The 23,185-nt window shown below is 39.3% G+C and overlaps 4 protein-coding genes across 9 annotated transcripts; 1 reads left to right on the top strand and 3 right to left on the bottom strand.

The window, feature by feature from the left end:
• Positions 1 to 28: 28 nt before the first annotated feature.
• Positions 29 to 4,944, bottom strand: LOC122986541 (E3 ubiquitin-protein ligase TRIM47-like). Its single transcript, XM_044357870.1, has 6 exons — positions 4,238 to 4,944; positions 4,048 to 4,143; positions 1,713 to 1,958; positions 1,445 to 1,598; positions 1,278 to 1,337; positions 29 to 1,185 (listed from the first exon to the last, which is right to left on the bottom strand). The coding sequence occupies exons 1-6, from the start codon at positions 4,790 to 4,792 to the stop codon at positions 656 to 658; spliced, it is 1,641 nt and encodes a 546-aa protein (XP_044213805.1). The 5' UTR covers positions 4,793 to 4,944; the 3' UTR covers positions 29 to 655.
• Positions 4,945 to 6,208: 1,264 nt separating this feature from the next.
• Positions 6,209 to 9,967, bottom strand: LOC122986542 (G1/S-specific cyclin-D2-like). 3 transcript variants are annotated; one of them, XM_044357873.1, is made up of 6 exons: positions 9,736 to 9,967; positions 8,363 to 8,569; positions 8,056 to 8,151; positions 7,143 to 7,278; positions 7,003 to 7,072; positions 6,818 to 6,909 (listed from the first exon to the last, which is right to left on the bottom strand). In XM_044357873.1, exons 1-5 carry the CDS (start codon positions 9,928 to 9,930, stop codon positions 7,041 to 7,043), a joined length of 666 nt encoding a protein of 221 aa, XP_044213808.1. In that variant the 5' UTR covers positions 9,931 to 9,967; the 3' UTR covers positions 6,818 to 6,909; positions 7,003 to 7,040. The 3 variants fall into 3 exon arrangements, with proteins under 3 accessions (XP_044213806.1, XP_044213807.1, XP_044213808.1); XM_044357871.1 differs by lacking the exon at positions 7,003 to 7,072 and having other exon boundaries at positions 6,209 to 6,909; XM_044357872.1 differs by lacking the exons at positions 7,003 to 7,072; positions 8,056 to 8,151 and having other exon boundaries at positions 6,209 to 6,909.
• A 764-nt stretch (positions 9,968 to 10,731) lies between these two features.
• Positions 10,732 to 13,264, top strand: tmem17 (transmembrane protein 17). The gene is made up of 5 exons (XM_044356197.1): positions 10,732 to 10,946; positions 11,149 to 11,252; positions 12,401 to 12,514; positions 12,644 to 12,787; positions 12,961 to 13,264. The coding sequence occupies exons 1-5, from the start codon at positions 10,832 to 10,834 to the stop codon at positions 13,036 to 13,038; spliced, it is 555 nt and encodes a 184-aa protein (XP_044212132.1). The 5' UTR covers positions 10,732 to 10,831; the 3' UTR covers positions 13,039 to 13,264.
• Positions 13,182 to 23,095, bottom strand: agbl2 (AGBL carboxypeptidase 2). Of its 4 annotated transcripts, none has more exons than XM_044356190.1 (23): positions 22,955 to 23,095; positions 22,589 to 22,683; positions 21,967 to 22,096; positions 21,348 to 21,521; positions 21,080 to 21,187; positions 20,437 to 20,587; positions 20,081 to 20,336; positions 18,948 to 19,349; positions 18,550 to 18,692; positions 17,452 to 17,611; positions 17,092 to 17,218; positions 16,896 to 16,996; positions 16,651 to 16,763; positions 16,335 to 16,413; positions 16,085 to 16,180; positions 15,880 to 15,960; positions 15,680 to 15,778; positions 15,366 to 15,447; positions 14,962 to 15,108; positions 14,792 to 14,822; positions 14,476 to 14,702; positions 14,197 to 14,326; positions 13,182 to 13,957 (listed from the first exon to the last, which is right to left on the bottom strand). In XM_044356190.1, exons 3-23 carry the CDS (start codon positions 22,076 to 22,078, stop codon positions 13,738 to 13,740), a joined length of 3,039 nt encoding a protein of 1,012 aa, XP_044212125.1. In that variant the 5' UTR covers positions 22,079 to 22,096; positions 22,589 to 22,683; positions 22,955 to 23,095; the 3' UTR covers positions 13,182 to 13,737. The 4 variants fall into 4 exon arrangements, with proteins under 4 accessions (XP_044212125.1, XP_044212126.1, XP_044212128.1 ...); XM_044356191.1 differs by having other exon boundaries at positions 22,589 to 22,638; XM_044356193.1 differs by having other exon boundaries at positions 14,962 to 15,105; positions 22,589 to 23,095.
• Positions 23,096 to 23,185: the final 90 nt, after the last annotated feature.

Here is a 23,185-nt window from a genome sequence, read left to right as displayed (position 1 = left end):
ACTGTACAGTTTGTTTGTTGTTGTTTTTTTAATAATTTGTGCACATATCAAACATTTTGTTTATATAACCACAACTTTGACAGAAATGTCATTTTATTTGTGTCAACATAGGCTAAGTATATAGTGACTTGATTAATTAGAGCAAAATGTGTACATTTAACAATTGTTTTAATGTTTAGAAATGTAAATAACACCACATAAGAATAAAATACACAATAAAGACATACTAACATTGCTTGTTTGTTTTTTTAATCTGAGTCTATGTATCAAGCTAAAGAAAAGTGATTCTGCAAAGTAAATCTTGCTATATGGAAATTACACATTTATGATGAGCTGAAAAAAAGAAAAAACAACAATTGAACATTGTCTTTTGATACTGAGAAAAAAAAAACAATATAAAGCAAGAAATACCACATGGCTTCACTTTTTGATTCATTATACAATTTCTCAATCAGTAAAAATGTGACCTTCACTGATGAAATGACCCATATTTGTTGCTTGTGAATTATTAACTCTATGAGTACATGAATTTCACTTTACTCAAACATGCACGTGCAAAACTTTGTGTATGGATGCAAATCATCCATACTCTTCTTTTTCTTTATCATAAACATGTACCCAGTCCTGCAGCTCACATGTATGACAGTGCACTGGTTTAGATGCGGCATATTTTCAGCGTTGAACCTAAATCAACACAAAACCCAGGATAGAGAGGTTTAGTGAATGTGCTTTTGATCTTGTGCAGCAGTGTCAAGTCCCCAAGACCAGAAATGCTGTAGAAGCACAGGATTCCTCCTTTATAATCAAGGTGCACTCCTACTTTCCGGGAGCGAGCCGGAGGAATTTGGCCAATGTGAAGATTATTGTGCCAGAACGTACAGCCAGATGGAAAGCAGATTAATTTCCAGGAGTGATTATTGTGGCCAAAAGAGCAATCTTTCCCTGAACCCTTTCTTTGAATGTTTTTGTATGCAACAGCCACCTCAACGATGCCAACATCCCATTCCACCTCCCAGTAGTGTCTGCCAGTCAGGCCGACTTTGCCCAGAGCCTGGTGATAGTAGGTGAATCGATCAGTGTGATCAGGATGAGCCTGGTCATTGCCGCTCCATGATATCTCTCTGTTTCCATCAGACAGGCAGAGACATGCTGCAACTGTGTTGGGATCCACCTCAACTTTGGAATCTGCAGGGAAAGATGAAACACTCATTCAGCTGGTGAAGCTTTTGTTATGTTTGTGCAGTTATTTATGAAAATTGAATTTACATCATGCTTACAGGATCTCAAAAGGTATCTTCTTGATGGTGTGTCCGCACGGTGCCTGGGCTCATTTGACACTGTGATGGACACAAAAAACTCTGATCATTCTCACTCTGTCTGTACAATAACAGGAAATAAACTGACCTGTCCAAACTTATAAAATATAGAAACTGGTCAAACTTACCCAAGTTTTCCTCACAATGACTAAACAATTCATTTTTCATTTGGTCGCACATATCTTTCAGTTTATTTTTCTGTGCAGTGACAAAATTTGACAGCATGTCATGGCTTTCATGCGAGTCTGTGAACACAGGGAGGTCATCCAGGGCCTGGAAACCCTGCACACGGCAAACAAAGAACAGATTTTTACAATTCAGAGACAAAAATTAAGCATAAAATGGTGTACACTTCAAAAGACTCTAAAACTTAAGTGCCACAATGATGGTCATCACCTCAAGAAACTTTGCGGGATCCTCTGTGAGTGAGAGCTGGTTGAGTTTATCCTCTCTCCCCTTCAACTCTGACACGTGTCGCCTCAGTTGTCTGAGGCGACTGCTGGTCCAATCCACTCCAGATTTCTCTGCTTCTCCAACCCTCTCCCTCATCTCAGAGCACTTCCTCTCCACAGAGCGAATGTATAGACGGATGCGTTCCTCACACAGTCGCTCAAAGTCATTGCACACCTTGAATGCAGCATTCTTGTAGAGAACATGTATCATTTGTCTTTTTATGCCTGATAACATTTTTAAGTTACAGCACATTTTCAATAGTCCCAGGTTATTTAACAGTTCTGTCCATATAATGCAACACGGGTAACTGGATTCATAAACACATACATGATATGTCAAATACTTGAAAGTCATCTTATTCATAAATTGAGACAGTGGTTATATTTCCGACAGACAAAATAATATTTATTTTCTAAAGCTTTCAAATTGATTTGTATGTAAATTATTTACGTATTAATGCCTATAAAAACCATTCAAGTAAAACAACTAAGAAGGAAGAATCATTCTTTGGTATAACTGCTCTCAACCTGTAGACACATGCAACAAGATGTAGCAAGTACAGCTTAATTTTTAAGGCATAGTTTGACATTTGGGGAAACATGTTTATTCGCTTTCCTGCCTAGAGTTAAAGGACAAAATTGACATCACTTTAATCTCTGTACGCTACATATAAAGCTACAGTGAAGAGGCAGTTAGATTAGTAGGCCGTTCACACAAGGGGCAGCATTAGTGGCTGTGTGTTAAGTACAATTTTAAGGTACTTGTAAATATTATACTTTCTACTCCACTACATTTATTTGAGAGTTTGCAGTTCGACCAAAGAGACATTTCCCCTCACATGCATTCAAATAAGTGTTTGCAGGCGAAAGAGATTAAAATCTCCAATATCTCTCAAAAATGCATAGATTAAAGAAAAGTTTTGAACAAATTATCCAAATTTATGTAGCAGAGCTTTGTTTTTTCTTCTTTCCTACCTGATGTATTGCAGCACCCCTCAGATTTATCTGATGACCCTTATAACGTATCAAACTAGCTCCACCTCGAGCAGCTACAACAGTAACATGCTGCTTATACAATGATGTTAAATTGATTTAATACATCAGTCACAACCCTATTTTCTGCAAAATGAACACTTTTACTTAAGTACTTTTACTTAAGTGGGATTTTTCATGCCGGACTTTTACTTGTAATGGAGTATTTTTACATTACTGTCTTGGTACTTTTACTTAAGTACAGTATCTGTATACTTCTTCCACTGCTGTCAGTGAGACATATGATCAATCCAGGAAGGCTAGTTTGGGTGACAGGTTTGTAAGTATGAAGGTTTAACAGATACCAAAATGTTGCATACAGGATTTACAATTCTAGAAAGTTACCACAGATGCAATAATTTTATATTTTGCCAGGAAAATTATGATGTAAACATTTAAAATACAGTGTTTACATTACAAAGTAAGTTTCTACTAGTTGCCTGACAACCTCACAGTGATGTCAAGACTCCTGGAAGTCACTGTGCCCAGAACATAACCTGTGAAACCACAATTTATCTCTGGGTTTTATTAGAATTAAACAAATATAACAACAACGTGATATAACATTGATTAGTGAGCTTTAGAGGTGCTGGTAGGTGGATTTTTTCATTTTTTGGAAAGAGCCAGGCTAGCTGTTTCCCCCTGTTTCCACTCTTTATGCTAAGCTAAGCTATCCATCTCCTAGGTGTAGTTTCATATCTAACATACATGCATTTCCCAAAATGCCAAACTATTCCTCCAGGGGTCACTAAACCAAAAAGATTGTGAACCATATACATTCTTCCTGCTGGTATCTATAGTCTGCAAGGACCAAAACTTGTTTTCTTCCCTTCAAATAAAGACATATTCTACCATTTATGTAGTATAAAAAAATAACTTCTACAGATAACAAAATTGCCCTGGTGAGATATCACCATCATCCATCACAGGAAACATGAATCATTCATAACATTCTTAACTCCTCTGTTCAGTATGTCTGACCTGAATGTTTTCAGCATTGTTTTAGTCTGATATCAGTCAGTTTATACCCGCAGGGAGAAGTGGAATTTCCCAACAGGAAACATCCATTGCCACAGTGAAAAAAGTTTATTGCCACTTCTATGTCCTCTTTTCTAGGACATATTTGTCTACATGCGCAGCACTTAACTCAAATAACGCACTTTAATCCTCTTATATTCACATTTTGAAAAATAATATAGATGAATAAAGGACAACAAAAGATATCAATGTTTGTGGATCACACTCACTCTTGTGTCATCTGCAGCCTGCCTCAACTCTGCCATTTTCTTCTCTGAATCCACCACTCTGTCAGCAGTTTCCTGTTTAGACCTCTCCAGTTGTCTCTGTTGAAACAAAAATCCAGGATCTTTTCAGAACCTCAGTAACAGTAAAATGACGGGCAACAAATGATTTAACCATAGAACTAAACTGAATTACCTGCATTGCTTCATATGCCACAGTGTCATGGCCTTTGTGATCATTAGTTAAACACAGGAGGCATATGCACTGCTGATCAGTGCAGCAGTAGATCTCCAGAAGTTTGCCATGACGGTCACAGATGCTTTCTTTGATCCCTTTAGAGGCTTGAATCAGCCTGTGCTTTTTTAGTGGTGGCACTTCAAAGTGAGGCTGCAGATGAGTCTTGCAGTAAGATGCCAAGCACACAAGACAGTGCATGCTAGCCTTTCGTTTTCTCCCTGAACAAGCATCACACTGCACATCACCAGGTGAAGCAAAGGTGTCCCCAGCAGCAGCACTGGTTGTCTTCTTGTGCTCCTCCAACAGTACAGCCAGCAGTGTGTTCTTCTTCAGAACAGGCCTGGGGCGAAACGCCTGTCTGCACTGAGGGCAGCTGTAGGTTCCTCGTCTGTTATTTGTATCCCAAAAAGTATTGATACATTTTACACAGAAACTGTGGCCACAGGCGGTTGTCACTGGATCCTCAAGTAACTGTAAACAGATCGGGCAGTCAAACAGCTCCTGATGATCCATTTTCTCCCGCTCGAACTGACGAGGTTACTTTCATTTTCACAGTAAGAGGAGTGTCTTGTTGGCAGCCTGTTCTCAGTGGGAGGGCACTGATACTGACTGAACTAAAACTGTCTCAATGGCAGTGAAAAAGTACAAACCCCTGTTACCACAGTAAAACATTGACTGCAAGTGGAAACTTCAAGTTCTATTTGAGTCATGGAAATTCATTCTAGTTTGTTATCAGTATGTCTGACATATAAATAATAACTCTGCTATTTCTAAGCTTTCAACTGCACCTCATGGTCTTTATTAGGGAACAGGGTTGGCTCAAGTGTCATCATGTGACCTAAGTGTGGAAAGAGATTGTAACCTTTCTCCACGGTCATTCACTGAAAAAGGTGGACCTTTAGTTGTGATTATTCACTCACACACTGGAATACTTGCTTTAAAGAATACTTAAAGCTGGACTTTTCTCTCCCCCCTCTGGAAGTGAAAGTATTTACAAAAACACTGTCAACACATGCTTACATCGTAGGCTCTGCTGTAGCCTAATGTGATGTTACTGTTATGGCTGTAAAACGGTGGATAAATTGTTTTGAGCGTCACACAATCCCCATGAAATGACTCGTTTCACTATCAGAATCTGATCCATTTGGTCCGATAACATTTGGAAAGTCTCAAAGAGCCGCACAACTCAATTATTTTACCCCCTTTAAGTTAGCAGAGGGCTAACCTGGAGTTAGCCGTCTCTGGGTGCGCATTAAAAAACAGCCAGTGTGGGAATGTCCCTCCAGACATGAGATTTAAAAACTCTGTATGAAATAGAGAGAGATTTATCTGGCTGTGATGGGTTTAATCAGCATTGTTTTAACTCGTTTGGCAAGGGCTTGAATGTAACGGACATTCATTTATATGTAAAAGTTCCACAATGCAAGCTGCTGTAATCAAAATGTTTTTATTCAAAATGAGTGGCTTAACTATGTGTAATGTGAAAGTGGTCACTTGTAACGACAAACCACTTCCCCTCATACAATGCCTTGTAGAGCTCAATTAGGTGTTTAAACATCTTTCAGCTCATTTATTTTGGTTTTCCAGCCTGCAACTTTACTGTTTTGATTCACTGCCACTGTGCTCATCAGTATCATTTTCAGCCACAGAAGCTGTTTTCACTGAAAAACTTCAGATAACGGACTGTTCATTATTTAGAGAGGGAGGGAGATGGTGGAAAATGGGCGAGGCACATCAAATCATTTTTTAAGCACTGGGGAGGGACTTATGTTTTTAATTTTGACTTAGGGGAGGGACAGACAACTTAAAATGGTTGCATTTTATATTTATTTTAAAAACGTGTCTCACCAGCATTTATTTAATGTCTGCTTTTCTGCTTTGCATCTACCTCATAATGTATGTTTTATTCAAGACACCCAACAATAGTGATTTCAGTTAAAAGATTTAATCATTGAAATACATCAAGTCACTGGTTGGTAAGTATAGAAACAATAACAACACGTTAAATCACAATTTACCGTACACCAATGATCAATATTACAGCATTACAAAGTAAACAGAAAAGGAAACTATGTACAGTGGTGCATTAAAAAACCCCATCTGGATAATGTGTTTACGAAGTAAAAAATTAAAAAGTTTGACTCTTTATTTGAGAATAGCGTTAAAGCAGTCGGCTACATAAACAATAACATTTATTTTCATTTTATGCTTTTATTATTATTGGCTGTTTTGTGAAAACGGTCACTGTAACATTGCAAATATCACATTTCAAGCATTTCAATTCCCATTTTTTGCATCTCCTGCAAGCTAGCGCCTTTCTTTTTTCTCTCTTTCCCTCTCTGCTCCACTCTTCCTATTTTTTTCCACCATCCATCTTGCTGCTAAGTCATTTAGCTGCACTAAATGCACTTGCTGCCAAACGAAACATGTAACTGCCAGCTCCTCTCTAAGTACTACCCAGTAGTGTCTGCCAGTCAGGCCGACTTTGCCCAGAGCCTGGTGATAATAGGTGAATCGATCAGTGTGATCAGGATGAGCCTGGTCACTGCCGCTCCATGATATCTCTCTGTTTCCATCAGACAGGCAGAGACATGCTGCAACTGTGTTGGGATCCACCTCAACTTTGGAGTCTGCAGGGAAAGATGAAACACTCATTCAGCTGGTGAAGCTTTTGTGTATGTTTGTGCAGTTATTTATGAAAAATTAATTTACATCATGCTTACAGGAGCTCAAAAGATATCTTCTTAATGGTGTTTCCTCTTCATGAAGAAACTCTGATTGTGCTCTCTCTGTCTGTACAATAACAGGAAATAAACTGACCTGTCCAAACTTAACATAAAATATAGAAACTAGTCACACTTACCCAGGTTTTTCTCAAAATTAATGATCAATTCCTTTTCTTTCACTTTATCTTTCTGTGCAGTGACAAACTTTGACAGCGTGTCAAGTCTTTTATGCAAATCTGTGAACACAGGGAGGTCACCCAGGGCCTGGAATCCCTGCACAAGGCAAACAAAGCACAGTTTTACAATTCAGAAACAAAAAATAAGCACAGTGATGTCAAGACTCCTGGAAGTTACTGTGCCCAGAACATAACCTGTGAAACCACAACTGATCATCTTAAGACTCAGGGTTTTATTTGGATTAAACAAACATGATATAACGTTCATTAGTGAGCTTTAGACAGAAGATGTTTTCAGTTCAGGTTTTCAGATGTTATGTCATTTCAGCAAATTTGTAAACGGTTCTTGTATCATCCGTTCATTCATTTTTTGGAAAAATTGAAAAACGAGTCAGAATTCCGTTCTGCTTGTTTTTGTAGGTGTTAAAAAGGAAAATTACTGTTTTCTTGTTTTCATATTGAAATGGGTAATCTAAAAGGCTTTTTTTTTTTGAAATAGCATATCCTATAATGTACAAGGTTTACTGCATTAAACCTCACCAGTGAAATTTTTTTCAACCTCACCGATATGTTATTAAGCATTGTAGTTAAAACAGTGATTATGTGATGCTCTATGAATACCATAAGATGAGTCAACGCTCTAATTCCCTAATTGATTCTTTGATTTGACATGCTCACATGCTACAGTGACATCTAGTGGCCACACCATTTAATATATGTAAAATAATTGAATTGGTGAGAGAGTATAGTGACCAACCCAGGATGTCTTTCCAAAACAAAACATACATCAAAACTGAGGTTATCTAATTATCATTACGATGCTTGGCTAGGCTGTACCTATTTATTTATCTATCTATTTCTTGTCTAATAATACCTTTGACCTTGATGACGCTGCAGTCCAAAGTGGAGACGGTACAACAGCTTGAGTGAAAGCAGAACTGCCCTGGTGTTTAGTGTGTGATGTTTTGAGCTGCATAATTAAAATGGACATATGTTGAGCCAAACAATACCTTAAAACAACACAAAAAAACACAAAAGCAAACATGATGAAAAAAAGAAAAAGAAAAAAAAAGCCAAAATATGTCATGAAGCTATGTTTGGCTTCAACCAGCTGATGATGACAGCATGAATCCTCAGAGGTGTCAGTGTGAATTTTGTGAAATGAACCAACTGTTGCTTACCAGCAGTTCTTTGGGTCTGATGGAGTTATCTGTGTGAATGCAAAGCTTCCCTGCGGTTAATGGATAACTCTTGGATTCAAGAAACATGCACACTGCTCCCAGCAGCTGCAGGTTACACTTTTTGATGGGTACGACGGCTAAAAATCTGTCTGAGTAGTTCATGGCCAAAGGAAAAACTTCTTCCTCGCACGTCTGCGCTTCACAAACCTGAATAAAGAGACAGCAGACAATGCAGCAATGTTCAGCTTTTGGAATCGGTATAGCCCACCCTGCAGTGACCTCACCTATTTTCCAGCACTTGAAATGTATGTAAAACTTTCATGTGATAACGAAACAAAAGACTAATCACATAAAGAGCACATATAAATTCAATGACACACATAGTTGGGGCCCCACCCAAAAATTTACGCCCACCCTAATCGGTTGCGACATCATAAATTAATTCGAAATAGATTATTTTACAAAGGATGAATTAAGTCTCAGACACATACTGTCAATAGAGTCGCATTTCTGCAGTTCATTCACTGGGAAATGAATCAAGTCACAATCAGCCAGGCGAAAAAACCACCCCGCGCAGCACGCGGAAACATACTTTTTTCATTCGTCATATTTTCATAAAATAATTAAAAATATAAATAAATTGTCTAGACCGATTTTTTTTGCATCCTAGTGTTCAGGGGGGCTTTCCACATCATACCCGCCAATTCATATCCAAATCCATTCACGGTAAATATGAAAAAAATGTCAAAATAAAAGGCAAGTCGCAAGAGGTAGGTCTGGTGTGCGTCACCACCGACCCGATATATTTATTTCAAAAATTAATTAAAAATCTCCAGTAGGTCAGAACCTGACAATATTTACATGAAAATAAAGCCAAAAAGCTCAAGATTGTTTACAGATAGATGTTGATCAGAAATATTAGACTGAGTGTAAAAAATCGAACATAATTCTTGACTGAGGCAAAGCACAAGCGCTTCTGTAAAACCAACGGCGATAAAACACACAGGGCAGCATTGCATTGGGGAGTGCATACGTGTGCATGGAAATATTAACGTTATCTAAAATAATAACAGCAGCTTGTAAAGACAACATGTGAGGCATATAAAAGAAATTCTCGGGTGTCCCACATATCGAAGCTCGCAGTATCATAAACACGATCTACATGACCGGACTTTAGAAATGGTAAGAAATGACAGAAAACGACACATTTGGTTAATATAAGGAATAATCAGTCGGAAATGAGAGCTAGGGGTCTTATCGACTGTCCGAAAAATGCAAACAGCGCTCAGTAAAACAGTATAAAACAGATCAAGAGGCTTTAAAGTCGAGCACAGAAATAATAAGACTTGTCAGCACTCGGTCTTTCTGTGTACCTCCAACATCCAAGTAGCGGCCATCCTCATCATAAACGGCTGAATATCTTTCTGGACACCTTTGAAATAGGAATATTGGGGTAGAAACCTCTCTTCTATGGTCAACAAGCTCTGCAGGACTCTGTCATCGCACAGGAGTTTCGGATTGGGACGAGCTCGTATGATGATGTCCACTTCGAGGCAGAGCAGCTCCATGGTGCTGGTGCTTTTACTTAAGTACAAAAGTAGGATTTCTCTCTCGGAAACGCGATAGCAGTGTCGCAGAGCACAAATGCAAAAGGATGGATGGGGAAGTCTTTAAGGGGCATCGTTGAGAACTTCCTCTCTTCCCACAGCGCGCCTCTACTTTCATCCACCTGGCCAGATCAGGCGCATTTCAAGCCTGCCCTGCATGCGCCACCGACGTAATTCACTTCACTACCTCTATATGTCACTCTTTCCCCTATTTTGGCGTGCAACTTTCAGTTAACTTGATCAACCCTTTCACAGCTGTAACTACTTACACTTCCTCTAAAGGAGGAGAGGAGAAGAAGTATCTCTTCCTCTTCTCTGAAGGAGGAGAGGAGAGGAAGTATCTCTCCTCTGCTCCTTTAGGAGGAGAGGAGAGGAAGTATCTCTTCCTCTTCTCTAAAGGAGGAGAGGAGAGGAAGTATCTCTCCTCTGCTCCTTTAGAAGGAGAGGAGAGGAAGTATCTAGAAAAACGCCTCTCCCCTGATTAAAAGTTAGGCTAAGTTTACTCCAGAAATAAATCCAACAAACTGTATAGGAGTAGAAATATTTAAACGTTAACAACAGTCCTCCCGGCTGGGAGCGCATTCAAATGTTATCTTCCGTCATTGCTGTGTGAGAAAAACATGAAATAGTTTGTCTGTGAAATTATGTGTGTGATATTTGAACATTTTAAGGGACTAAACGTGGAGACAACCCTGAAAAAGAAGAAACGTGAAGACACGTTCATGCGAGATTTGGGCGGAACGCGAGATATTTTTTTTTTTTTTTTTTGGTCGCCAAGGAAACGAGGGCTGCGTTCAGTGTCTTTGCGGTGTGTGTTTTTGTCCCTTGTAATGTTTGTGCTAAGCAGGGAGGATTTCACACGATGGACTTGCCGGAGACGATCAGAAAACGATTAGAGGACTTTTCTCGGAATGTTTTATTTGACCAGAGTCGGACTCAGCCTCTCCCAAAAGAGCATGAGACGTTTTTGCCGCACGGTAAACTCAAAATGCAGCTGGCGTAATGGACGCATTAGCATTGTAGAAGCTAAGTTAGCGAAAGGGAGGGCAGGGTTGACTTTAGAAGCAGACCCTTATGTTTAACGATACACTGAGCTTTGTTTTGTTACTATCACGTGTTAAACATGGGCTGTTTATCGTCTCCCTCCTTGTCTGTTCTGTTGGGTTATTTTGTTTCCAGACAAACGGGTTCTGTCCAGTCTCCACCTCCAGATGTCTCTGTTCTTTAACATGTGGTTCTTCCCCCTGTGGTGGATCAGTGAAACTGTGATGCTGCACCTCAAGGTAAGGCATAAAGAGAGGGGAGAGGAGGGGGGAGATGGGAGGAATGTGTGAAAGCGGGGAATGAGGAGTCTGGGCCAATATAAACTGTAAACATTACAAATCACCCATAAAAACCTCCACCAGCAGACACAGGAACAGCTTCTTTCCAGAAGCTGTGGACTTAAAATCACTGGACTCAGCCCTATTTTAATCCCTGCACTGGTCACTTTCAGATATTTCATTAAACTCGATTTAACATTGTATATTGCATTCAACCTTCACTGTTAATAATTTAATTAGTTATTGCACAAGTCACATTTAATTTTTACACGTCACTATTTCTTTGTATTTCCTTTGTACAGTCAATATTTCAAGTTTTATATCCCATTTCAAAACTATTATTATTACATTCTGTAAATATATTTTACAGTTTTCATTTAATTTTAGTACTACTTTGTTTGTTTTGTTATTTCATTAATATTATTATTACATTACTCTTGTTATACTTTTATTCTTCTATGTTGCATTTGTGGCAGCGAACACTAGGACAAAGTCTTCACATGCATACTTGGTTAATAAACAGATTCTGATGATCATAGCTGTGATTATGATTTTAGGAAAAGTGTATGAGAATAATAAGACCCCCAAACTAAATCAGAGACAGATTTGGCACTTAACATGACCATAGTGGCTGGTCCTAAACTAAGTCAGTTCAAGTAAAAGTTAATTGTACTTGGAGAATGATGGACATGTGTTGTTCTCTTTGAAGAACATGAAGCAGCCAAACTGTCAACTTTATAATTATCCTGAAGGAGATTTGGTTTGCAGGAAGGCATAACACACAGGTGACAGAAATATTCATTTCACCAACCTCTGAAATATGTCTGACTTTGAGTTAAGTTAGTATTAACCAAGAGAAATGCATCAGTACATTGTAAAAGCAGTGACATGTATAATATTAAAGTCAGCCGCAAATACCGTGATACATGAGCTAAATTATTGTGAACAACAGTTGGTCGGGTATTTGTTTTTACCAGCATTCATTTTAATTAAGTTTAGACCTAGAAACAAGTAAGAATATTTCATGCCATAAAAGCCCATTTGAATAAATCACATCCATCTAAACTCAGTTCATTTGACTGCATTGTTGTAATTGTCATTTCTACCAGTATCCTGCCTTGCCAGAGTACTACAAGTTCATCCTTGTCACTGTCCTCATCCTGATGACTCTGATTGAGGCTATTAGATTGTATCTTGGTTATGCTGGGAACCTGCAAGAAAAGGTAGCATCACTCACACAAACATAGACGTAGTTGATGTAGAATGGATCAACACAACACACACAAATGAAGAGAACATTTACTCCAGTGAGTGAAAGGCAGACATTCAAATGATGACTGTGTTTGTGGAAGGTCCCAGAGCTGGCTGGATTTTGGCTGCTGAGCATCCTGCTGCAGTTTCCACTAATCCTGTTTCAGCTCTTCAATGAAGCCATTCTCATACAGCCGCTGGAGAGAGGAGTTCACATAGTTCTTGCCATTTTCATACTCACACAGGTATGATTACATTACTTTTATAAACTGACTGTTGTAGTTTTACCATCTCCACTCTTAGCATTGCATATAACTTAAATGCAGGTTACATTGTGAATGTTTTTCTAGCTTTTATTTGGTGATTGTCATTGATTCAATTTAAATTTCTTTAAATTTTTCATTCCTGAATGATCCAGGCCCTCTCTGGATTTGTGGCACTCCGGGACATGGTCCGACACACAGAAAGCCAATTTCATCTCAGACAGTTTGACTGAATTCTCAGTTCTCCCTCCTGCATCAGGACACCTCCTTACTTCACACCTCCCAGACTGAGAGACTGACGACAAACATCACTTTTGTATTGTGCATCGCAAAATGGGAAATTTTCTGCCCACGACTGATTATTAAAGTGAAGAACTGAACGTTTTTGTATTTTATTAACATTATATTCCATGGGATGTTGTTTTTGCAGTGTTGCAAATAAATCAAATTTATATTACATGCAGCCTGTGTATCATTCATTAGGCAGTTAATGTACTGTGTCACAGACTTTGTGATGTACTCTGAGAATCCAGGCATGAAGATTTGTCATCAAAGTCTTGTCCCTACCAATATCAACACTGTAGAAAATAGATGAACATATTAACATTATGCAAAAATCAATTTTTAAAGAGTTTATAAAATAGTATTAAAGTTTAAAGGAGACATATTAAACATCATACAAAGATTGCCATTTGAAAGTACTTTTTAAGACTTTTACTAATGGATTTCACATCTCTCCTTCTTTCCATATGACACAAGTTTGACCTGCATCATGATGTCTGTGAGAATGGATGATTATATCCCAGCATATCTGTTGAAGTTCTAATGAAAATCATATTCTTCTTCATTCATCAGAAGAGGTTCACTTCATCGGCCAGAGACTAGAGAGAATAAAAATCAATATGTAGAGCCCATATTATAAATATTGTGCCCTACAGTGGGGCAGACCGTGATGGTCTTGTGACCATGGACTCCTCAGGAACTGTACTTATTGGAATTTCTCCTCTAGAGCGATAGTGCCTCATGTCCTTGGCCTGAAGCCTACCAAGGGTGTCACTCTGTGGATGTTCCAACTTCATGAAGCCTGAGGGCTTTGACAGAGGGGGTAAAACACCTTTTTTCCTTCTGTCTCCTAAATTCCCCTTGTATAGTCTGAAGAAATTGAGAAAGGGAAACAACACATTAAAAGAGGTATAATGCATAATGCTTGTCTTACAATCATTGTGTTAAGATTGTTACATTAACATCACGGATTATTTCCCAATCTTTAAACTGCAATGGCAACATGAGCATTGAATGAAGAGCGATACACTGACAGACAGAGAGTTGGTTGAGCAGTGAGAGAGGGTGACTCAAGTGTTATAGAGAAATCACAATAAAAATGAATTTACCGATTTCCCTGTAGGTCTGTGCCCGTCAGTGCAGGCACAAACAGACTGCTGCCTGGTTCAGGTTGTCTCAGGGTGAGATCTCTCTGGTTCTGCTCTCCAAATGGTATACATCTCAACAATGACAAGCCAACTAAATAAATGACAGTCAGGTAAAGAAGAGGAAGAGATGAGGTTAGCTAACAGTGATCAATGATCCTTTTTTTTAACTGTGTCCCCACAAAAATCATAGTTTCATTATAAACTACATAAGTATAATATGGGAGCATATGAAAGGTCAACCTTGTGTGGAAACCCCTTCTTGTTCCTCTGTCTGCCGTTTGGTTTTGTTCATGTCTGCATGTGAGGTGGATGAATCCTCAGGCACAAAGTATCCTTCTGACACCCGTAAAGTATTTCTGTCTCTGTAAATACGCCGGCCGTTGAAGTTGTTGGTGGTGAGGCTTGACAGCAGGCGCTTTGTTGGAACAATGTCTGGGATCATCTTGACGAACATGGATGAGGGAGACCTGCCACAGAGGAGAAATAAAACATACTGAATCTGAACATACCTCAACAACTAGTTATGCACTGGATACAGTTTCACAGCAAGTTTTACCTGTGAGGTCCTGCAAGGGAGGGTGGCAGCCCTGAAAGAGTTACACAACAGGAGAGCTACAATTTAAGGCAGCTTGAATTGACTAAGAGATGACGAAACTTTGGACTTTTTAAAATTAATTTGATTTAGTGTTCAGTTCCATCTGGAAATACTGTATGTGCAAACCAAACCTCTGAAGACTTTATAGGAGACAAGAGACTGTTCGGGGCAGTGATGCTGCTGCTGTGAGGAATGTGTGAAATTCGGTGGAATGCGAGCACTTAGGTGCAGCAGGTGAGAAGAGTATCTCCGCTGTCCTGAGTGTGTCCCTGCGTCTGCTGTGAAAGCAAGCCAAATATACTGTTCACTGCAACATCAGACTTCTCCTAATGTCTTGATGGTTGAAAATATTTCTGCCTTTCCCTGCAGGAGATGGTCTACATATTGGACAATGTAATACTTCAGATGTTTTACAAGTCTCTACCAAACTTCCTCTGTATGTAGAAGTCAAAAAGCAACACGATTAACCATTAGCTACAAGGCTGTGAAGACAATTTTTAGGAAGGCTGAGCCTCCACAATATACATTACGTTACCTGTGTGAGGTGTCACAGCTGCACACAAGCTGTGATGTGGACATGCCCTTGCTTGGTGATGCAGGTCTCCCAGACAATCATCCTAAAACACAAAACATCTCACAGGCAAATGACTTTGATAGAAATCATAGATTTTGTTCAAGTGCTTCAGGTGTCACAGGTAGTAGTTGGCACATGCAGATTAACATTATATCAATCCAAAAAATCATTGAATGGGGTATGTGATCACATGCATATAACTAGCCAATAATGTGTCAATATGGGTGACCAAACATTTGGTGAGGATAAGGGTATTTTGTAATGGTCATCTTTACCTTGACAGGCTCACATCCCTGCCACAGAGTCACCTGACTGATCTCCCCAGAATGAGCGGTGGCAGCAGGGATTCCACTTTTTCTCATTGGACTATTTAGCTTCACAAACAAAGGAATATTATCAGTAACAGCTCAGGAAATCTTCTCACTTCTTTGTGTGGCTGGTTTACTCTCTGTCACTTTAACTCTCTACTTCATACCTGCCATTTTTTCTTTTGTCGTCCAACAGGCCCCTCTTTACCACTCTCTTTGACTATCTTCTCATGGGGAAGGTTAGACTCCTGCAAAGACCATTCACTCATCAGACTTTGTTTAAAGTCAGTAATACATTAACCAGTCAACTGTGTGCACTGATTGATGCATCACTTTGTCTCTTAAACTATGTTTGATGCTGTTTTGCACGACCTGTGGCTGTGTGTTATTCTTTCCTCTCTCTGGCCGCAACTTGTTCCTCTCTTTACGACTCCTCAGGCGTTTCTTTTTCTTCTTCGCTGCAGTTTGCTGTGGTGATACAACGTTAGACATGATTGACAACTGTTTTTTATTGTGGATCTCGGGGATTACTTGTTCCAAATGTGATATTAAATTCACAAAGAAAATAAAGCACTAAATGTGTTAAAGCATTATTCTAAAGGAGAGCAGACTGTCAGTTTACCTCTGGATGGACAGTTTGTGGCTGGTTGAGCAAATGAACTGGGAGTCCGTCAGAATCTGAACTATTTGAACCACTGGTGCTGTAAAAGCAAAAAAAAAAAACAAAGATTCCCCTCCAAGCTAAATGAGACAATACCATTTCTAATCATGGTAAAGCTGAGGATTATCTCAATATACAGTATGTTTATCGGTCAACAAAATGTACAATGCAAAGCAAGTCTTTTATCAGTTTTTCCCATATTTCGCAAATGTGATTGGCATGGGTATTTTTTGGGTATTTATATATTGTAAAAAGTAAGTACAAATAACTTTATTACCTGGTTTCCAAATCAGAGACAGAGATGTTACAGTCAGTGCCCAAATCTTTGCCCAGCCTCTCTCTGACCTCCTTTCTCAACAATGCTGCCAGCTCTGTCAGACAATAAGTGGTCTGAAAAAGACATGCGCAGGGGAAACAAAGAAACATAAAAAACACCACATTTGAATACCAGAGTTCACCCAGGTACCCAGGTATGTTTTTTTCTGGACTGAGGAAAATCAGACATGCTGCTTAATCTCTCACCTTCGTTGGATCAGGGTCACAGTAGTCCAGCAAGCTGTCACAAAAGTAAAAGCCCAGAGACTTCAGGTCTTGAGTAGTAAAATGTGTTCCTTTCCTGTCACCTAATTCAAATAGATGATAGATTCTCTTATATGAGAAAGGCAAACATACACACGGCAGCAGCAAAAAACATGCAAACTCAAAAGTCTAAACTCACCTAGCGTGGAGCCTCCAAAGGTGGCCTCCATCGTGTAGCTGTTTCTGATGCCGAGTCTCCACATGGCAATTCGCCCTGTTCCCTCTTTGCTCTTCTGCACCCGAAACTTACAGCTCTTGAAGGAGAACTAAGGAAAATGATATTTATACACAAATAAATACCAAGGAATACATAGTAGAATACATACATAAGGAGTAATATTGGTGACTGTTAAGCATTGCAGTTGTGCTTGCAAGCTAATTAAAATGACACAGAAATAATTATAATGACCGTAGAAAGCAAACTTTTACTTCTCAAAAGTCAGTAAAAATGTTCAAGACACCAAATATAGATTTAAAAGAGTCAAATCAGTGGCTTTACCTTGTTGCTGGCATTCTTGCTCATCATTAGTGGAAAGATTCTCTCATGAAGCTTCAGTGAAGCATCACCTTCGTTGTTACAACCGTACATGAAGACATTGTTTTTACGGTTGTGGCCATGAAAGTCACAGTAAAGAACTACATCTGTCTCAGCCATCAGCCTGGGGAAAATATAGAGTTTCATTCATAACAGATTCTGGTTTGTCAATATTCCTTGTGGAAAAATGTAGGATAGAAAGAGAGCATGCAAATACAATATGCACCATGTTCAGGAAGATACTTTGGAAGTTTAGTTTTTCAAGACACAATTCCCAGTGGAAAAAGTTACACACCACAAAGGAAGTGCGGTTCAACCTGGTTCAATCAGCTGTTTGGGATATTTGTTGCAGCCTTGTCACTCTTTTTTGTCTTTCCTTTTTTCTCTCTACTGACAACTATGTAATAAAGGCAGATATACCAGGAAAAGAAGTCAAGTTTCAACGTCAAGTTTGTACCACGTGATGGCATCATAATCATTAATCTGGCATCTATCCATCCAACAATTTTCTTATCCTCTTAAGAATTGTACAATCCTACTGGCATAAAACACAAAATATATAAAAGAAATATACAAAATACCATTTACAGTTATACTGTTGGTAGGAGATATGTCTTTTTGTACAGATAAGTTTCACTAAAAATGTGTGTAGCAAAGTAATTCCAAAGTTGGACTGCTTTCTGCCAGAAAGTAGAGTCTGGGGGAGTAAATGCAAACTAAATAATGCAATCTGTTCATCACAAGAAGACATGCAGTGAGTGTTCATTGTGTTAGTTAATTTTGTTCTGATATTTTCACTCAGATCCCCATCAGCCAGAGACAACAATCCTAATCTAAACCCAAACCAAATAACACCAACTGGTTCCTCAATGATAAAAAGTAGAACTGATCATTTTCTCTTCCATGTTAGATTAAAATTAATAAATAAAATAGCCTGAAAATTGACTTGCACAATCCTAATAGTTTACTGGACAAATACACACATGAATTATTAACATAAATTGAGAAAAAAGAGAGAAAGAAAGCCACACAATTGTTAAATGCAGATGTTTCCTGTCTCACCTTTCCACCAAGTTGCGGGTGTGCCAAACACAGGGAAAGGAATCCTTGAGCAAAGTCTTGTAATTTCTGTTGAGGTCCCTGCCTGCCAGAGAGCAGCGGTAATTTCCCACCACCACACCATCTGGGTTCAGCATGGGCACCACCTGCAGCACCAGAGAGGCAAAACAATAGATAAAAGCAGAAACTACCACCATAAGTATCAAAAACTGCTATAATTCTGCAGAAACGTCTCCAAATCTGTGTTTCACAGCAGTATAGAGCATTACCACACACATTAACAGACAACACAACCTCATCATTCTATTCATGCACAATCTACTTTATAAATTACTATTCAGACATATAATAAACTGGAATATATTTAAGTGTAATGAGACTATGAGCTTGAGCTTTCTCACCTTAAAAACAAAAGTGTCCCTGAGTAGCTGAGCGTCATCTGAGTCCCCGAGCAGGAAGTCCAGGAACCCCTCCATCATCCAGGACCCGTTTGTTTCTCCGGGATGCACTCGGGCCGTCACAACCACAGCTTTCTTGGTCCTGCCCTCCACCTTGCCGAACCCTGGGGACGTTACTGTCACCACGTAAACTGCATTCCCAGCAAGGGTGTGGCACAGCACCCGCAACTTACAGTACGCTGCAACTGCGGAGTCAGTGGAAATGCGCCTAAGATAGCTCTGCAGGTGTGAATAAGTGTAGGGGTAGCAGTGGGCCAGGTAGCAGGTGTCTGATTCATGGGGGAACTGGAGAGTCCAGGTGAGTGAGTACAGGGGGATGGTGTCGTTGTTGTTGTCCTTTGTATTCTAAATAGAGACAGAGATGGGTCTATTAAAGCGAGACTTGTACAATTGCAATTATAATTTTGTGAAGTTATGATGTTCTAATTATTATGATTTAATTATGATTTTGGACCGCAACAGTCTCAGCATGTTTAAATTTACTAAAACATGTGAGTTCATTAAATTAACCTGCGTTGTTCCTGTGTTGATCCTACTTTCCAGTTTGATTTTAAGTTCTTGAATCTTTTTGTCACTGTCTGTTCATTTAAAACACTGCACTGTGTTCAGGTTAGTTAAAACCAGAAAGGCATAAAGCATTTTTTTGACAGCAATAACCATTTTTATTGCTAGTGAGGGCCATTCAATTTCAATTTCCGGTAATCCCCTCCCCTTGTTCTCTTGCTTGGGGCCAGAAGGGCTCACTTCTTCATAAAAAAATGAATCACTAGAGGGCTTTCTGAAGGTAAAATATCAAGGGAGGAAATGTGCTTTTACTTGCATTATGATGCAGTGATAACACAGCTTTGTGACTGGACATAAAGATGATTAAATGTTGAGATGGATTACAGATTTGAAACAGGTTTAAATTATCTGCAAGTTCAATTTAATTCCTTTCTGACATTAACCGAAAATGTTAGCTGTTAGAAAAGTAGGACGTGGGCTAGTAAATATAAATGTATTGTTTTACTTTTAATTTTACCTAAAACATTCATCCAGATGAGACACCATTTTTGAACTTATACAGAGCCACCTACCTGATTGTAGTTGCGGTAGTATCTGATATTGGAGCCGGTACGCTGCCATCCAAGACCTTTCTCCTTGGCAGCCCTCTCTGAGTAGAGCAGTGGTCTCATCCCCTGAGAATACAGGCTGCTGCTCTTCATCAGGTTGACAATAGTGAAGCGGTAGGTCACTCCGGCCTTCATGTTCCTGACCCTGAAGTAAAACCACTGCGTGTGCTTCCTGGTGTACAGGTCTGTGCGCAGGGTGAGCTCATAATCATAGACGCCACTGGAAAGGGTAGAAATATAGGCGGAGGGAGAAAGAGAGTAACTTAACCAAAAGCTGTAGTAAAAAATTGGTGAAAAGCTGTAACACTGTAGAGACTCACACTTGCACAGCCTTCTGAAGGTTCCCACTCTCAAATCTTGACTCAAACTCAAGGATGAAGTCTGTTTGATTGGTGTCGTAAAAAGTGGCGCTCTTAATGGGCCCCCTGGATCCTCCGACACGAGAGTAGGTGAAAAAGGGATGCTTAGTGGCTTAAAAGAGTGAGGACAACAGGAAAAATGGTTAATAGTGAATGCTAAATTGGTCAAAAACACAACTTTTAATAAAAACCGACTTCTTTGTCATTGTTCAGAGCTCAGTGGTTTGGTATCTGGTATTTCTAGAAAATCACTAATTATTTACATCTAGGGTAACACTGTTGAAGAAAGACACTGAAGCTTCTATCATAATCCTGTGATATATAAAACAAGTAGAGAGACTGCAGCATTTGTCATCACCTAACAGCCAGGTGGTGATATCAACATGAACTACACATCTTGAGGCATTGAAGAGTTGTAGAAGGTTGAGTTTGCAGTCACTGGTTAGGTTCCTATCATGATCTTATTTATATTCAGAAGAATTTGACAGTGACAGTCAGTGACACAGAGACAGTAATGTGATGACATAATGTTCTACATAGCCATACCATGTAACCCGGTGGCGCAATAAAAGAAATGAAAAATGCCTTTGGTGTCAGAAGTTACCATGGTCGATGCAGAATACCACTTTCCCCCTGTCCTCTCCAGCAGGCATGGGGGTCCTCTCATGTCCTGTGGGCTGGTAGAAAGGCTCTGGCTCTGGTGGTTCCCACTCTGTAACACAATAACGCTTGAAGTGTCAGTAGGTGTTAAAACGAACATGTTCAACAGTGTTTTGATTGTATGTTTTGTTTCTTTCTTTTGACTCAACACCCTTTGCGCATATCAGTAACATTCGTGACAATGGAAAGGTCCAGATAATATTTAACATTACCTATGTGATGTACAATGTCGCTGATGACCTCACACTCTACAGGCCAACGGGGGCGGGAGATAGATGGGAAGTTAACCAGGTCCAGTGGTGCCCTGAGACTCAAAATAGGTCGGCCACCATCAAAGTCTATGAGCAGCTGCCTGGTCCGTAGTGTCTGATTTAGGTTTATGGATACTGAGTGGAGATATGAATCACATGTTCAATTAACTCCTCTTTCAGGCTCCTGTTCTTCCAGTAGTGCACTCTGAGTATAAATTTTTCATCAGGTCAGCCCCCTTACGTCAATCAGACAAAACAGGCTTGTTCATTTGATCAAGGATTATGCTGAGCCTGATTGCTGTAGTTATCTATCACAAAAGAGCTCTAGTTAAACAACTAATTGTCTAGCATTAGGGATGAAATCCTACATATACATCCAGTGTTGAACCAGTTTATACCTACACAAGCACAGGTGTGCATTACAGTAAATGAGCTAACAGAATGGGGTCAAATAATGCAGCAACATATCAATCTGAGTGAAGTTATTTTAACAATTTCACACTCACATTTCAGCAAGTTCATTCTACATACACTAAACACAGTCTTAATCCAAATGCTGCCAATGTGGAAAATAGCTTACACTGCTTCCTCCCTGCTAACTCCCCCTCATCTTCCTCTGTGTTGGAGTCATTAGAGTCAGATTTGTCCATTTGGTAGGAGTTCCACCAATTCCTGATGGCAGAGACGGCCATGGTTGATGATTTCGCTGCCTGAATGGGAAAATATAAGTCATCAATGCTGCTTCATCCTTTCCAAACTAGAACTGTATTTTCTCAGCAACTCTTGTTACATGTAATAACCATAAACCCTGGGCTAACCCCCATCTACCCAGATGCAAATAGAAGTCACGATCAGGCAACAACATGTACGTGATTATCTGCTATTATAAATGTGAGTCTCCCAAAAATACAAGAGATGGAACAAATTAATCTCTTCAAACATGTCTCTTAATATTTAAACTTTTCCAAGAGGATGAAACTCTTACTATGTTGCTCATTTGAAAGCTATTTGAGGTAACATACCACAACATAATAAACAAGCAATACTGGAGTGATACTAGTATTGATTTTTCCGAGCTGATATTGCCAACAATAACTGATATGATATCTGTACCACTTATCTTGAAAATAGGTTTGTGATCATTAATATCCGGTGTGTACAAACACAGCCTGAAAGAAAAACAAAAGAATAACCAAACTCACGTGCGCAGTAGTGAAGGTGGGATCTCACACAGGCATCTTCGACTGTCTTTCTGCTCAAATTGAAATTTCCGAGTCTTTTTTGCTATACAATGTAACTGTTAACGTTACAGCTAGTTAGCTCAAACACAGCTCATTTAGCATGTCCGTCTTCAGCACAGGACACATTGTTTACTTTGAATTTCTTCATTACTTTACCCTTTAAAGCCAAGTTTAACAATTCTGAGTAGCACTCGGAAATGCTAACAGGCTTCTTTCCGTATTGTAATCATTCTCATTAGCTTAATTTGACTACTGCTACCGCGCTGTTCTCAATCTGTTTAACGATTATGTTTTTACAATATTTATAGATATCTGGCAGCCACTTACCTCGCTTACATGTTAATTACACTACCGTAGATACATTTAATAAACTCTCTTTATAAATATAAGAGCAAAAAGCAAACTTAGCGGCTACTGCAAGTGGAACTATCTTTCACGAGGTTACAAGACGTTGCCAGGTAACTGATTGCCTCAACAACACAACACGGTTGCCATGGAGATTCCGTCATCGACTCAGTTAGAACGCTTACTTCTGTGAATGGGACTCATTTGTCATGG

The sequence above is a fragment of the Thunnus albacares genome, chromosome 7 (genome assembly GCF_914725855.1).
Source record: "Thunnus albacares chromosome 7, fThuAlb1.1, whole genome shotgun sequence".
NCBI lineage: Eukaryota > Metazoa > Chordata > Actinopteri > Scombriformes > Scombridae > Thunnus > Thunnus albacares.
This window is presented reverse-complemented; position numbering and strand designations above follow the sequence as displayed.